This window comes from Helianthus annuus, chromosome 14 (assembly GCF_002127325.2).
Source record: "Helianthus annuus cultivar XRQ/B chromosome 14, HanXRQr2.0-SUNRISE, whole genome shotgun sequence".
Classification (NCBI taxonomy): Eukaryota; Viridiplantae; Streptophyta; class Magnoliopsida; order Asterales; family Asteraceae; genus Helianthus; species Helianthus annuus.
In genome coordinates this window covers 119,094,582-119,108,774 of record NC_035446.2, presented here as the reverse complement: position 1 = coordinate 119,108,774, position 14,193 = coordinate 119,094,582, and the positions used below count along the sequence as shown (strand labels likewise).

The 14,193-nt window shown below is 36.4% G+C and overlaps 4 protein-coding genes across 5 annotated transcripts; all 4 read left to right on the top strand.

The window, feature by feature from the left end:
* The first annotated feature begins 1,816 nt into the window (after nt 1–1,816).
* LOC110909224 (helicase SEN1) lies at nt 1,817–3,331 on the top strand. The gene is made up of 3 exons (XM_022154260.2): nt 1,817–2,220; nt 2,313–2,849; nt 2,930–3,331. The coding sequence occupies exons 2-3, from the start codon at nt 2,724–2,726 to the stop codon at nt 3,287–3,289; spliced, it is 486 nt and encodes a 161-aa protein (XP_022009952.2). The 5' UTR covers nt 1,817–2,220; nt 2,313–2,723; the 3' UTR covers nt 3,290–3,331.
* Nucleotides 3,332–5,399: 2,068 nt separating this feature from the next.
* On the top strand, nt 5,400–7,940 carry LOC110907270 (probable helicase MAGATAMA 3). Its single transcript, XM_035983053.1, has 5 exons — nt 5,400–6,221; nt 6,425–6,746; nt 6,958–7,213; nt 7,404–7,568; nt 7,701–7,940. The coding sequence occupies exons 1-3, from the start codon at nt 5,400–5,402 to the stop codon at nt 7,206–7,208; spliced, it is 1,395 nt and encodes a 464-aa protein (XP_035838946.1). The 3' UTR covers nt 7,209–7,213; nt 7,404–7,568; nt 7,701–7,940.
* An 822-nt stretch (nt 7,941–8,762) lies between these two features.
* LOC110909225 (probable helicase MAGATAMA 3) lies at nt 8,763–13,331 on the top strand. 2 transcript variants are annotated; one of them, XM_022154261.2, is made up of 7 exons: nt 8,763–8,950; nt 9,067–9,591; nt 10,423–11,510; nt 11,631–11,955; nt 12,030–12,294; nt 12,476–12,679; nt 12,989–13,331. In XM_022154261.2, the coding sequence occupies exons 3-7, from the start codon at nt 11,130–11,132 to the stop codon at nt 13,149–13,151; spliced, it is 1,338 nt and encodes a 445-aa protein (XP_022009953.1). In that variant the 5' UTR covers nt 8,763–8,950; nt 9,067–9,591; nt 10,423–11,129; the 3' UTR covers nt 13,152–13,331. The 2 variants fall into 2 exon arrangements, with proteins under 2 accessions (XP_022009953.1, XP_035838701.1); XM_035982808.1 differs by having other exon boundaries at nt 12,476–12,683.
* On the top strand, nt 8,870–11,062 carry LOC110907271. The gene is made up of 4 exons (XM_022152274.1): nt 8,870–8,950; nt 9,067–9,591; nt 10,423–10,992; nt 11,054–11,062. The coding sequence occupies exons 1-4, from the start codon at nt 8,870–8,872 to the stop codon at nt 11,060–11,062; spliced, it is 1,185 nt and encodes a 394-aa protein (XP_022007966.1).
* Nucleotides 13,332–14,193: the final 862 nt, after the last annotated feature.

Sequence of the window (14,193 nt, the reverse complement as noted above, 5' to 3'; positions counted from 1 at the left end):
TGAAGCAAGTAGAGAAACAAACACACAAGAGTTCACCGATTAACACCACTGTATTAATACGTATGAAGGTTCCAGTTACAAGCACAATGTTTACAAATCTAACTTGCAAACTCTCACTATGTGTGTGTGTGTTTCGGACAGAATGCTCTCAGCTCTCAAGTCTCTTGTCTGTGTGCATCTACCTTCACTCAACACATTGCATGGGTATTTATACCCAGCTCATGTTGTCTATCCCGAAGGATCCGATAGATGGTCCGAAGGATCATCTATCGAGTACATTTCATTCGAAGGATCAGCAGGGACCTCGAAAGATCACCTTTCGAGGTCTAGTCATTCGAAGCATATCTTTCGAGCACCTCGAAGGATCAACAGTATCCTTCGAGGCTATCCTTCGACACAGACAAACATATTACAACTTATTGGCCAAGTCAAACTAGGAGGATAGTTGACTTGGTCAACTTACAGACTAACTCAGGACATCGTTTACATACAGACCGAATACAGACAAAGTACAGACACAAGTGCACTAACATCGACGCAGGATTTAAGAACATACCCGTTGAGATGTGATTCATTTAATTTTAAAATGACATTGTAAATATATCATTGACTAGTGTGTTTCACCTTGGGTTCTTAATCATGTACTTTTGACCAAAATCATAACTTGATGATTTTAACCCTTCTCTCTCCTTTGATGCACAGCAGTACAACTCCCTTTAACTTTAAATGAGCTTTCTTGTTTAACTTTATAATTTTTAAATGAGCCTTCTCGTACAGAATATTTGAATGTGATGCACATGTCTAAAGTTCAACACACAAAAGAAAATGTCAAGATTTGATGCACATCATTTATATTTAAGGTCCATAAACTATACATCAAATTGCATATTTAGACTATGGGGTGTGGAGGGATTTGGGTTAGGGGCAGTGCTCGACAGTGGTGAGTGTGAGACCCACAGGGTAATATTCAAAAACAAGAGGTGTGATGTGGCGTGGCTTCGGCCGACGTGGCTAGCCATGTGGATTTTGTTTTATTTTATATTGGACAAGCAGCCAAAGCCAGCCAGCCAGCCATGTCACCTTCCCTCCGCCTCGCACCAGGCTCAATCCCCACGCCAGCGGGGCAACGCTAGCCCGGTGTGGTCTAGCCAGCCTTGCTTGACAACCGCCGCCCCAACCCACGCCCCACACCCCACAGTCTTATACACATGTTATAGGCATCAAAATTGTACCACACATAATTGATTAAACATGTGAAATTATCAGGTCAAGAGAATTTATAGATGGTTGGCCTCTTTCATAAAAAAATAAAAACAAGTTAAATTTTTCTGTCAAATAACATACATATTATTGCAACACAGGGCTGGCCAGGTGGGATACAATCATTTTGCGACACGTTACAGCTGTTTAAACTCAAGTAAGAACAAATAATCTATTTTGTTTTATTGTTTGCATGGTTTCATACGCTACCTACCTAACAACAAAAATTGTGTGAATAAATTAAGGAAAGACATATCTTGCTGGTGAAGGATCGTTTTTTCCAAGCATTTTCCACAATATACAAAGCAATGACATAAAGTCCGAGGGCCTTAGATCCTTAAAACTTAAAATTTAAAAAAGTTGAATAATTTTGTTTTTCTGTTGAGTGTAAATCTAAAATCAATAACATATAATATAAACAATTTCTGTTAAGTACGTGTGAATCTAAAATCAATAACATAATATAAACAAAAAAAAAGAAAATTGTATTGAAACGTCTATAGTTTAGATATATACAAACATGAGACTTTTTGTGTAAGTTTCCAAGAAATGAGACTGTTAAATTGGGAAGAAACTGTTGTTCTTTTGGAAAGTAGATCTTATTGACTAGGAGTCAACTTGGCATATCCTTTCCTTAACAACACCATCCTACTTTTAATTTATTTATTGTCATTTTGTGGCAGTTAACTGCTTTAAATGATTAATTGTTGGCACTTTTGAAAATATAAGGCTTAATCTGGTGCCTGTTTTGTATGCAACATCACCATTTCTAGTGATTAAGACAGTAAATTCTCCCAATCTGTAATATAATTAGTTTGCTGGTCGAGAACTTGATCTGTGACGGAAATGGCATCGTCTAGTAGCTGGAGAAAACCAGAGACAAAGAACCAAGAGTTGATCGATGTGGTGTTTGCTTGGTCGATTTCAGACGTACGCAACAAAGACTTTTACACGAACAAGGTTAGTTGTTATATTTACATGTATCAAGTTATACTTTGGTTTAACAAAAGAAAAACAAATACTTATTTTGGTATAAACGCATCTATGAACAGGTTAACAAAATACCAGAAAGATTTTCGTCATCGACTGCTTACACCAAGTCGTTTGTCGACCCATTACTCGAAGAAACCCATGCTGAATTGCTGTCCAGTATGAACGGAATCTCTCGAGCATCTACTCGTGGCATCATGGTTAGATCGGAAGAAAAAAAAGATATTAAGTTCCCTAATTACTACTTATACAGCATATATTTGGAAAAGAAGAGCAGAACTGAGAATTACGAGCCTGAGGTGGGAGATCTCATTGTGTTGACAGATGTAAAACCAAGTTGCGTTGATGATCTCGGGACCTATGTCATTGCTTCGGTCCAAAGGGTCCAGAATTGAGATCATGCCACAACCAAAGTTATATCCTCGAAGCCCATACCGTTTTCTTGGAAACAATCACACAAAAGAGGGAAAGTCATGTTGTTTGCAGTTAATCTTATGAACTTGACAACGAATACGCATATCTGGCAAGCTTTGCACTCTAGTTTGGATGGGAGTAAGAACATGAAAATGATCAATAAAGTGCTTCAAACTGACTCAATGGTAACAACTTGAGATTTAATAATCTATTTTTAACAAAATACATACAATTTATATTATAGAGTGCTTGTTTCAATTTTCAGAGTAAAGAAAGATGTTCAATCTGTTCCATTGAAGATACTAAAAAATCTGATACACTGAATTTGCAAGAAGCAATGTGCAATTCTAATTTGAACCCATCCCAAGAAACCGCAGTCTGGAGTTGCATTACTGCTAGAGAATGCCGTCATCAGGAGAGTGTAAACCTCATATGGGGTCCTCCAGGGACAGGAAAAACAAAGACAGTCGGTTGTCTTTTATTCGCTTTATGGAAAATGAAATGCTGCACACTAACGTGTGCCCCTACAAATAATGCGGTGTTAGAAGTTTCAAAACGTTTCGTGAGTCTTGTAACAGGCTTACTTGAGTATGATACTTACGGTTTGGGAGACATAGTTTGTTAGAATTATAAACTTAGTTATACTTATTTTTAGTTATGTATTTAATGATAAGTGAATGTTTTAGTTATGATAAGTAGACAATGATATGTAATAAGCGGCTGTTAGCGGGAACCGGATTTTAAATAACTGCCACTGCAGTTACCCGCCAAATATAACCGCCAAATCATGTAGTATTTAACTGGATTGCCGGCAAACATTGTTGGTTATCAAGACAATTTCTGTTACACAAATTGTCCACCCCTGTTATCCTTTCTTTCGATCCATAATTCTCTGCATTAACTATGTCTGCAACTCTAAACCATGTATCCGCTGCACATGGAAGTTCATATGATCAAGTTAATCTTGATCAGAATTTCCAACATAGTGGTATCAGAGCCACGGAAAGACAAGATGCAGGAATGAAACCGACCAACACCGTAATGCCTTGCCAACACTGCATAGATGAAAAGAATGAACGAAAACGACGATCACGAAGAGAAAGGCTGTGTTATTATTGTCACTTGCCCGGCCATCAGATTTACACTTGTAAATCTAAAGAAAATGACGAGGAATCACAACTCATACGGCAAGCAATCAATAATGGTATAAGAACGCAAAGAGAAGAAGTTCATTGCCGAGAAGAAATGATAGTCACGGGTACCGACGGCGGGCAATGGAACGATATCTGGTATGTTAATCCAACGTTTTGTCACCATTTTGTGAACAACTTAAATGTCTTTAAAAGAGTGAAACACATCATGGGGGTAGAAACACGATCCGGAATGAATAATTTCTTATTCATCCGAGGAGTGGGGATAGCCGAAGTAAAAATGGGAAATGAAACACTAAGCGTTCCAAGTGTTTTCTATTCACCGGACATAAACCGGAATGTTCTAAGTTTAGAACAATTAACGTTACAAGGTTTTACCGTCCGGAGAACCGGTGATACATGCAAGATATTCCCGATGTTCTCATCTCCGGTGATGAACACTAAAAATGAAGTGACGGGGTTAACAAAAGAGGAAGAGTTGGGGATAAAGGAGAAAGAAAGGTTGCAAAACATGTGTGGGATAGATGATGAATTCAAAAACGATTATTTGAATTCATATTTCGAAACCCTCAATGTATCGGATGAAACCGAGATTGATTGGAATCTAATGATCTTAAAATCATTGGAGTTTCATGAATTTAATGATTGTAAGGCTGTGATAAGTATGTTAGACGATCGCGAATACGTTTTCAAGTACAAATATGAACTAAGTAAGAAGTTCGAAGAAATGGTTAAATGGTTTTTAACGGAATACTTGGGAATTACTCATAGACCATTCCCTCCTTACACCAAAGACAATCACAAGATAGATCTAATGGATCTGTATACATTAGTTGATAAGGATGGAGGATACCGTGAAATAACAACAGAAAATTTATGGCCAATCATCGCTAAAGATATGGGGTTTGAATACAAAGACGGTGATTTCATTCGAATAGTTTATGCTATGTACTTAGACACCCTCGAATATTACTACAAATTTAAGAAGGTTCAGCAGAGAGTGCATGATAAAAGGATGATAAGTGAAGAGGATGAAGTCTCAAGAGGGGATCTCAAGAAGACGAACAGCCTGGGAAGCGGCCGACAGGATGCTGCAGTTGATGTGCACAAAGAAATGGAACCAAACCAAGTAGCATTTTATGCAGGTGTGAGGGACGACAACTGGAATCAAATGAAGAAACGAAAGAAATTCGATTTTAATCAAGCGAGATGGGCCGTTGAGGAAGCAAACCGAAGCGTGATCAAGCAAGCTCATAAGCATAACCAAGTTTAGAGGGGTTATGTTAGAATTATAAACTTAGTTATACTTATTTTTAGTTATGTATTTAATGATAAGTGAATGTTTTAGTTATGATAAGTAGACAATGATATGTAATAAGCGGCTGTTAGCGGGAACCGGATTTTAAATAACTGCCACTGCAGTTACCCGCCAAATATAACCGCCAAATCATGTAGTATTTAACTGGATTGCCGGCAAACATTGTTGGTTATCAAGACAATTTCTGTTACACAAATTGTCCACCCCTGTTATCCTTTCTTTCGATCCATAATTCTCTGCATTAACTATGTCTGCAACTCTAAACCATGTATCCGCTGCACATGGAAGTTCATATGATCAAGTTAATCTTGATCAGAATTTCCAACATAGTTGTGTTCGGGAATGGTAAAAGAATGAAAATCGATGGTTTTCAAGAACTCAGTCAAGTGTTTCTTGAAAACCGTGTGTCTGTTCTTGCTGATTGCTTGTCTCCTACTACTGGATGGAGAAGCAAGGCAGTACAAATGATATATCTACTGAAATTCCCAGAAGCTGCATACGGTTCGTACTTGAATGAAATTGAGACCAGGGATGCTATGAAGGAACAGGTGATTAAAAAACAATTATCAATTAAAGAGTTTCTTACAAAAGGATTCAATGGTCTTGCAAAAAAACTGACAGATATGGTTAGAAACTTATACACACACATGCCAACTTCTTTTGTTAGTTTAAAACTAGCAAGGACCATGATGACAGTAATCAGCTTGGTTCAGTCAATCAGGGATTCAGTTATCCAACCGTTTTCCGTTTCTGAACAAACAGAGATAACTTTCACGGAGTTTATGGTCATAAAGGATTTCCTTCAAACAGTTAAGGAAGTCCTTGGTGAAACTGTTTCTTTCCCTAAATTATCAGATGATCAAGAAACTGGTAATTTTTGTTTGAGAAATGCATGTTTGGTGTTCTGCACTGCCACGAGCTCTAGTAGATTGCACACCCTTAATCAGAATAACATTGAATTATTGGTAGTTGATGAAGCTGCTCAACTTAGAGAATGTGAATCTGTTATCCCTTTGCAACTCTCTCGTCTTCGTGATGTTATACTCGTTGGAGATGAGTTACAACTCCCTGCTATGGTTAAAAGCGAGGTATGTACTATGTAGGTGGCAAAATGAGCGGGTTGGGCTACCGTTCAAAATACAGTTTTCTGTGAACTAAAAAATGAATTCTTTTTTAGTATTGGCCGGAATGGGTCAGATTGGATTGACCTGCAAAAAACTAGTCCATTTTTTACACAAATTTGTAAATGTTTAATGCATTATTATTTTCATTAATGTGCTGAACTTGGTAGATATGTAAAGAAAAACACTTTGGAAGGAGTTTATTTGAAAGATTAGTGTCGCTAGAACACACGAGACACTTGCTAAATGTCCAGTACAGAATGCATCCCGATATAAGCTTGTTTCCAAACGAAGAAATCTATGGTGGTAAGCTACTAAATGGTCCAAATGTGGAAGAAAACAGCTACAAAAAACAGTTTCTTGAAGGAGACATGTTTGGGTCATACTCCTTTATACATTTAGCCCAAGGGAAAGTCGAGTTTGATGGATATAGTAGGAAAAACATGGTGGAAGTTGCTGTCGTTGTTGAGCTGCTTGCGAAACTTCATAAAGGTACCTCTTTTCATTATTATTTTCCATGAAGTGGTTTTAAATTTTTTGTCGTCTTTAAGTTGATACATAAACAATAAGGTCATAAATATTGTCTATTATCACCAACTGTTTATATCTAATCAAATCATTAATCATATATATATATATATTATAGTCATGAATATTACAAAAATCTCCGACTAATATATTCTCTATAATAATATATATACAGAATCTGTGAAGAATAAACAAAAGATTAGCGTCGGTTGCATTGCACCGTACAAAGCTCAAGTTACTGCAATACAAAAGAAACTTGGGGACATGTATCAAACTGGAGAAGACTTTTCTGTGAAGGTTGGAACTGTTGATGGATTCCAAGGTTGTGAAGAAGACATGATAATTATATCAACCGTGACTGGCGTCAGGAGTGATTCGATTGGTTTCCTTGGTACGCGTCAAAGAGCGAATGTGGCTCTAACCTGAGCAAGGTAACCTACACAAACATTTCACATTTTGTATGGCAAGTTCTTTATGACAATGTTTCCACATAGATGTTTAAAGAAAAAAATATAATAAAAATGAAATCCGGTTCAACCAGTCTGATCGGTTTCCTATCTGACGGCACGTCCCGTCAGTTTGTGAAATTAGTGGTTTAGATAAACTTTTTCGTTTGTTAAGGCATTGTCTGTGGATATTGGGAAATGGAGACACTTTGAAGTCTAGCAGTGAAATCTGGGAGCGTTTGGTGGACAATGCGAAGGTTCGTTGCTGTTACCACGTGGGCCACGAGGACAAGTATTTGGGCAGACTGATCACAAATACCTTAGAAGAGCACGATGATGGGTACGAATATTCCATTTATTATTTTTTAAGAGACATAAAATTTTGGCTTATTCATTTGATTCATAATAACATTGAAGCTAAGTTGAGATATACCAAAGTTGAATGTGTGTCCGTTTTTTTTAATTTTGGAAGGAATTTTGAGAATGGGTGGTTATCAAATCAAATTGCGGCTATGAGTTTAACAAAAGGGGTAGGATCTTCATCTTCATCATCATCGTTGTCGTCATCAAGGTTCAGCCAAAACTATAGGAAATGGTAATTTGTATGAAAATGTTACGAGACTTGTAAGAACTATTTTAAACCAAGCTCATAAGCTGGTACATATGTATTTATATGGTCATTGATATAATGTGCTTAAAGTTATATTTATGTCTATACTTTGTTTTAGTTTTTAAGTGTTACTTTCTTTAAGTGACTTCAACATAAGCCAGATAGCACGAGCACGGTGGGCTGGATAACAAGTCAAGCTTGGTCCGAGCTAAAATGTGCCTTTTTTTAAAAAAAAAAATATTAATAATATTGTTTGGTTGAAAATGAGTTCTAATCTAAATTTGCTCGTGTTGAAATGAGATCGTTTTAATGAAAAGAACATAAAACAGGTTCACCAGTTTCCATTTATGGCGGCGGTGGTGTTGGCTTTTAACTTGGAAGAAAAGGGAGTATGCTCTAGCGTGTATAAAAATAAATCAAGGGCTTTAGATACTGTAAAGAGCTCCCTGGGTTGAAGTACCGACATGACTGGGTGCGGGAGGTTTTGTGGGACATCATGAGCCTGTGAATTTTGTTTAGCTCAAAATGAGTTCTAACCTAAATTTGCTCGTGTTGAAATGAGATTGCTACAATGAAAAGAACATAAAAATAGGTTCACCAGTTTCCGTTGATGGCGGTGGTGGTGTTGGCGTTTAACTTGGAAGTCCTAAAATGCTCTAGCGTGTATACAAATAAATCAAGGGCTTTAGATACTTAAATTTAAATTTGAAAGTCCTAAAATGTTTAATAACTATAACCAAGTTAGAATATTAAAATGGATAGATCTTAAATTTGGGAGGATGTTTGTGTAATTTTACACCAAATGAGACTCTTAATTTGAAAGAAAAAAACTATTGTTCTTTTGGAAAGTTGATTACTTTATATTTCTCTTATTGACTAGGAGTCAACTTGGTATCTTCTTTCCTTAACAGCACCATTCTACCTTTTTTTTTCTTTATTCTTTATTTTGTACCTGATTTCTCTTTGGCGCTTTTGAAAGTAAGTTCTTCCATTCAGTGGTTTGCTGATCTAAAACTTGATCTGTTTTGGAAATGAAGAATCAAGAGTTGATAGATGTGGTGTTCACTTGGTCTATTGATGATGTACTCAATAGAGATCTTATCAGGAACAAGGTTAGTTAGTTAGTTGTTTATATGTATCCAATTTAAATCAAAGTATGCTTTTGTTTATATACATCAAATCAGATCAAATTATACTTTTGTTTGATAAAAAATAAATCTATCAACAGGTTACCAAAATCCCACAGAAATTTTCATCCTTAACCGATTACACCAAATCGTTCATCGATCCACTACTCGAAGAAACCCATGCGCAGTTACTGTCCAGTATGAACATCATCTCTAGAGCATCTACTCGTGAGATCAAGGTTAGATCGGAAACAAAAAATATGAAGTTCCCTAATTACCACTCGTATAGCATATCTTTGGAAAACAAGAGTAGAGGTGGAAATTATGAGCCTGAGGTGGGAGATCTCATTGTGTTGACAAATGTAAAACCAAGATGCATTGATGACCTCAAGCCTTATGTCATTGCTTTGGTCCAATTTGTCAATAATGAAGATCATGGCACATGCCAAGTTATATCGTCAAAGCCCATACCGCTTTCTGGGGAACAAACACATAAATTCATGCTGTTTGCAGTTCATCTTATGAACTTGACAACGAATACGCGTATCTGGCAAGCTTTGCACCCTAGTTTGGATGGGAATAAGAACATGAAAATGATCAATAAAGTGCTTCAAACTGACTCAGTGGTAAGAATCCCTTTTCACATACTTTAATTTGATTTTTATTAAACTTGTAAGGTAAATTTTGCTCACAAATTACATATCTTTATTCAATGACTCATTGAAATATGGTGTTGTGTGAGTGAGACAAATCAAACCACCACTAGACTTATAACTAAGTTTTATGTGCTCAAGCTTCACCATCTTAGGCTTCTAATCTTACATTAATGTTCATCATACCAAATTCATTTATAAGACATGTAATAGAATTATGATACAAATATATATTCCATAGGGATTTTGCATAACCTCTAAACCAAGAAAATGATGAAGAGCCCCCATATCTAACATCTCGAATTTGTTTTGCATTTTTTCTTCTAACTCAAGAACTGATGAGCTTGCGTAGATTGAATCATCATACGATAACTGGATTTGTTGACATAAAGAATAGGTTCTTTTATGCTTTTCACATACCTGTCTGCTTGAAAGTGGTTGTCAATTATGTTGTATCATTCCCTCGGAGCTTACTTTAAGCTATACGATCCTTGATGCTTTATGCAACATGTATACTTTTTTTTTTCTTTTCCCTTCACATCGAACCCACGTGGTTAAACATATACCTCTTCTTGGAGTTAAAGAATTCATGAGGTAAATATTGCTCAAAAGTTACTTTCTTAATAGGCTCTATTAACAAAACAGAAAGAAAACAACTTAACATAAAATCCGCAACGAACTCCTATAGATGAGCAAATATTTTTACTAACTCTTGTACCTTCTAAAGCTTTTTATAACGGTACCATGCTTTGAATTATGACTTCAACAAGACTAATATAATTGGGTGTTTATTTCAATTTTCAGGGTAATGATAGATGTACAATCTGTACCATTAAAGATACTAAGAAATCTGTTTCTCAGAACTTGCAAACAGCCATGTGCAATTTTAAATTGAATTCATCCCAAGAAACCGCAGTCTGGAGTTGCATTACTGCTAGAAAATGCCGTCATCAGGAGACTGTAAACCTCATATGGGGTCCACCCGGGACAGGAAAAACAAAGACCACCGGTTGTCTTTTATTCGCTCTATGGGAACTGAAATGTTGCACATTAACTTGTGCTTCGACAAATAATGCTGTGTTAGAAGTTACAAAACGTTTCATGAGTCTTGTAACAGGTTCACTCAAGTATGCCCCTTATGGTTATGGAGACATAGTTATATTTGGGAATGGTAAACGAATGAAAATCGATGATTTTCAAGAACTCAGTCAAGTGTTTCTTGAAAGCCGCATATCTGCTCTTGCTGCATCTTTGTCTCCAACTTCTGGTTGGAGAAGCAAGGCAGAATCAATGAAACGTTTGCTGAAATCCCCGAAAGATGAATACAATTTGTACTTACGCGAGTTTGAAACCAGGGATGTTAGGAAGGAAAAGGTGATTGAAAAAAAATTATCTTATAATGAGTTTGTCACAAAAAGATTACATGTTCTTGCAGAAAAACTGACAACTATGGTTAGGAACTTGTACACACACATGCCAACTTCTTTTGTTAGTTTACAACTGGCAAAGAAATGATGAGAGTTATCAGCTTGGTTCAGTCGGTCGATATTCCCGTTATCAATTGGCTTGGCGTTTCTGTAGAAACAGCGGTCACGAAGGAGTTCCTTCAAATAGGCGAGGAAGTCCTTCGTGAAACCGTTTCTTTCCCTATATTCACCGATCATCAAGTAATTGGAAATTTTTGTTTGAAAAATGCATGTTTGGTGTTCTGCACTGCCTCGAGCTCAAGTAGATTGCTCACCCTTGATCAGACTAGTGTTGAATTATTGGTAGTTGATGAAGCTGCTCAACTTAGAGAATGTGAATCTGTTATCCCTTTGCAACTCTCTAGTCTTCGTGATGTTATACTCATTGGAGATGAAAAACAACTTCCTGCTATGGTTACAAGCAAGGTATGTAGGTGGCAAGATGAGCGGGTTGTGTTATGGTTCAAAACAGTTTTGTATGGGTCAAAACGGGTTGGATTGGATTAGCACAATATTATTATTTCATTAACAATCTGAACTCTGTAGATATGTGAGAAGGCGGAGTTTGGAAGGAGTTTATTCGAGAGATTAGTGTCGTTAAAACACTCGACACACTTACTAAATGTCCAGTACAGAATGCATCCTATGATAAGCTTGTTTCCAAACCAAAAATTCTATGGGAATAAGCTGCGTAACGGTCCAAATGTACAAGAAAATAGCTATGGAAAACAGTTTCTTGATGGACGCATGTTTGGAGCATACTCTTTTATTCATTTAGCCCATGGGAAAGTCGAGTATGACCAAACTAATAGTAGGAGAAACATGATGGAAGTAGCAGTCATTGTTGAGCTACTCACAAAGCTTCATAAAGGTACCTCTTTTTTGTGTATTATATCAATGATTATTACAATATACTCAAGATTCTCCCTAATAATATATATACAGAATCTGTCAAGAAAAACCAAAAGACTAGTGTAGGTTGCATTGCACCATACAAAGCTCAAGTTACAGCAATACAAGAAAAACTTGGAAACATTTATCAAACTAGAGAAGCAGGAGGTGACTTTTCTGTGAAGGTTGGAACTGTTGATGGATTCCAAGGATGTGAAGAAGATGTGATAATCATATCAACTGTGACCGGTGTCGGGAGTGAATCGATTGGTTTTCTTGGTACACGTCAAAGAGCGAATGTGGCTCTAACCCGAGCAAGGTAACCTACATAAACATTTCAAATATTGTATGGCTAGTTATTTGAAACAATGTTTTCATAATAACCGGTCATCGAACCTGCAGTGAACTGGTTGGATCGATTGGAACGGCTAAAAGATAATTTAAAAGATTATGTGTATATATATTAAAACAAAATACGAAACTAATCTATCTTTGTTAAGGCACTGCCTGTGGATACTCGGAAATGGAGACACTTTGAAGTATAGCACCCCGGTCTGGAAGCATTTAGTGGACAACGCCAAGGTTCGTGGTTGTTACCACGAGGCTGACCAGGACGAGTGTTTGAGTCGATTGATCACAAAGACCTTAGTCGAGCATTGTAGTGATGAAACATTGAACCGCTGCAAAGGAAAGCGCCACGATGGGTACGTAATTTTACATTTTTATTTTATTCTAAATACACAAACAAAATGCCCATGGCTTTATAGACTAGTGGCATCTTGGGGGTGCGATAAGGTTTTGGGACCAATAGGTCCTGGGTTCGATTCCCACAAGGGGGGCTTTCCCATATTTATTGGGTTTCCTCCTGAAGTTGTCCATCAGTGTTCCAAATTTGCCGTTCAAAAAGAAATCACATAAACAAAATGGGCTTACTAATTTGGTTCAAAATAACATTGAAGCTAACTTGAGAGCTGTGTAAGCTAAATGTTTTTTTTATTTTTTTTTAACTTTAGAAGGAATTTAGAGGTTCCAAAGATTCGGTCGAAGCCGCTAGGGAAAGGGTCCTCATCAAATCAATTTGCTGCAATGAGTTCTACAAAAGAAGTGGGATCTTCTTCTTCATTATCGCCATCGGGGTCAACCAAAACAAGTGGTTATACTTGTCAAATATTATAATTTGTATGAAAATGTTACGAGGCTTGTATGAATTATGAAAAACCCAGCTCGTACGCTCGTACGCTGATACGTTTTTATTTCCGTTTTGCTTCCCGTAGTTTAGTCGTTTTAATGATTTTGCCTCAATCGTTTAAAAACGGACATTTTCCTTCCTAATCTATGTAACCTATCTTTATTTCACTACCTCTCCTAAACATCATCCATTTGCAACGTTAAATAATTGTCACATGCCCCTCACATGAGGGGCATTTTAGTTTTTTCCCATTCAAACTAAAAAAGTTTTTTTTTTATTATAATATATAATAATACATATATAACACAACAGCCACCCTCACCATCAACAACAAAACCACCAACAGCCTTCATCCTGCACCACCACCATCATCACCTACCGACCACCGCAGTCGGTAGGTGTTGTGTTGTTTTGCACGACCGGATTTAGATAAGCAGTCGTTAGGTGAGAAAAGAAAGAAGATTAACCTTTGTAAACGAGACTAATCCCTCAAGTTAAGCCTTTGGGTTGGTGTTCGTTGAAGTGTGGTTTTAATAATATGTATTAAACAAGTTTATTTTAATACCTTATCATACTTTTTATTATATTTTTCTAATCAACCCATCATACTTTTTTTAATATTTCCAAACAGTTATATCAGTGTAATTTATACCGATTAAACTAATAGTTGTTTTATAACCATTTATCTAAAAACAAATTGGCAACTTTTAATATGAATCTAAACTCCAAAGTGGTTAATCCATGTTTCAGATTTTTGTTCATGTCAAGTCTAAAAATTTCTCACAACTCCTTGATTTTTTTGTAAATACCCACTTCTTCAAAATTCACTATAATATTTTCTATTTTATTAACACCATAATTATAACAGTAGTTACTTATTATTATTTTCAAAAATTCCTTGAACTTTTAATTTATTCAGACTTCAATCTATCTATACTTTCTATAAAAAAAGAAATCGAAGTGATATAAGAAAAGCTGATGTGTCAGCTTGAGAGCATGTCCAACAACGCTTTTCTTATGTCATTATTA

Coding starts and splice junctions, on each gene's coding strand:
- LOC110909224 (XM_022154260.2), top strand. CDS start 2,724: ATGTTGTTTGCAGTTAATCTTATGAACTTGACAACGAATACGCATATC. Junction 2,850..2,929: donor TGCTTCAAACTGACTCAATG/GTAACAACTTGA, acceptor TTCAATTTTCAG/AGTAAAGAAAGATGTTCAAT.
- LOC110907270 (XM_035983053.1), top strand. CDS start 5,400: ATGTATCCGCTGCACATGGAAGTTCATATGATCAAGTTAATCTTGATC. Junction 6,222..6,424: donor CTGCTATGGTTAAAAGCGAG/GTATGTACTATG, acceptor TGAACTTGGTAG/ATATGTAAAGAAAAACACTT. Junction 6,747..6,957: donor GCTTGCGAAACTTCATAAAG/GTACCTCTTTTC, acceptor ATATATATACAG/AATCTGTGAAGAATAAACAA.
- LOC110907271 (XM_022152274.1), top strand. CDS start 8,870: ATGAAGAATCAAGAGTTGATAGATGTGGTGTTCACTTGGTCTATTGAT. Junction 8,951..9,066: donor GAGATCTTATCAGGAACAAG/GTTAGTTAGTTA, acceptor ATCTATCAACAG/GTTACCAAAATCCCACAGAA. Junction 9,592..10,422: donor TGCTTCAAACTGACTCAGTG/GTAAGAATCCCT, acceptor TTCAATTTTCAG/GGTAATGATAGATGTACAAT.
- LOC110909225 (XM_035982808.1), top strand. CDS start 11,130: ATGATGAGAGTTATCAGCTTGGTTCAGTCGGTCGATATTCCCGTTATC. Junction 11,511..11,630: donor CTGCTATGGTTACAAGCAAG/GTATGTAGGTGG, acceptor TGAACTCTGTAG/ATATGTGAGAAGGCGGAGTT. Junction 12,295..12,475: donor GTGGCTCTAACCCGAGCAAG/GTAACCTACATA, acceptor ATCTTTGTTAAG/GCACTGCCTGTGGATACTCG.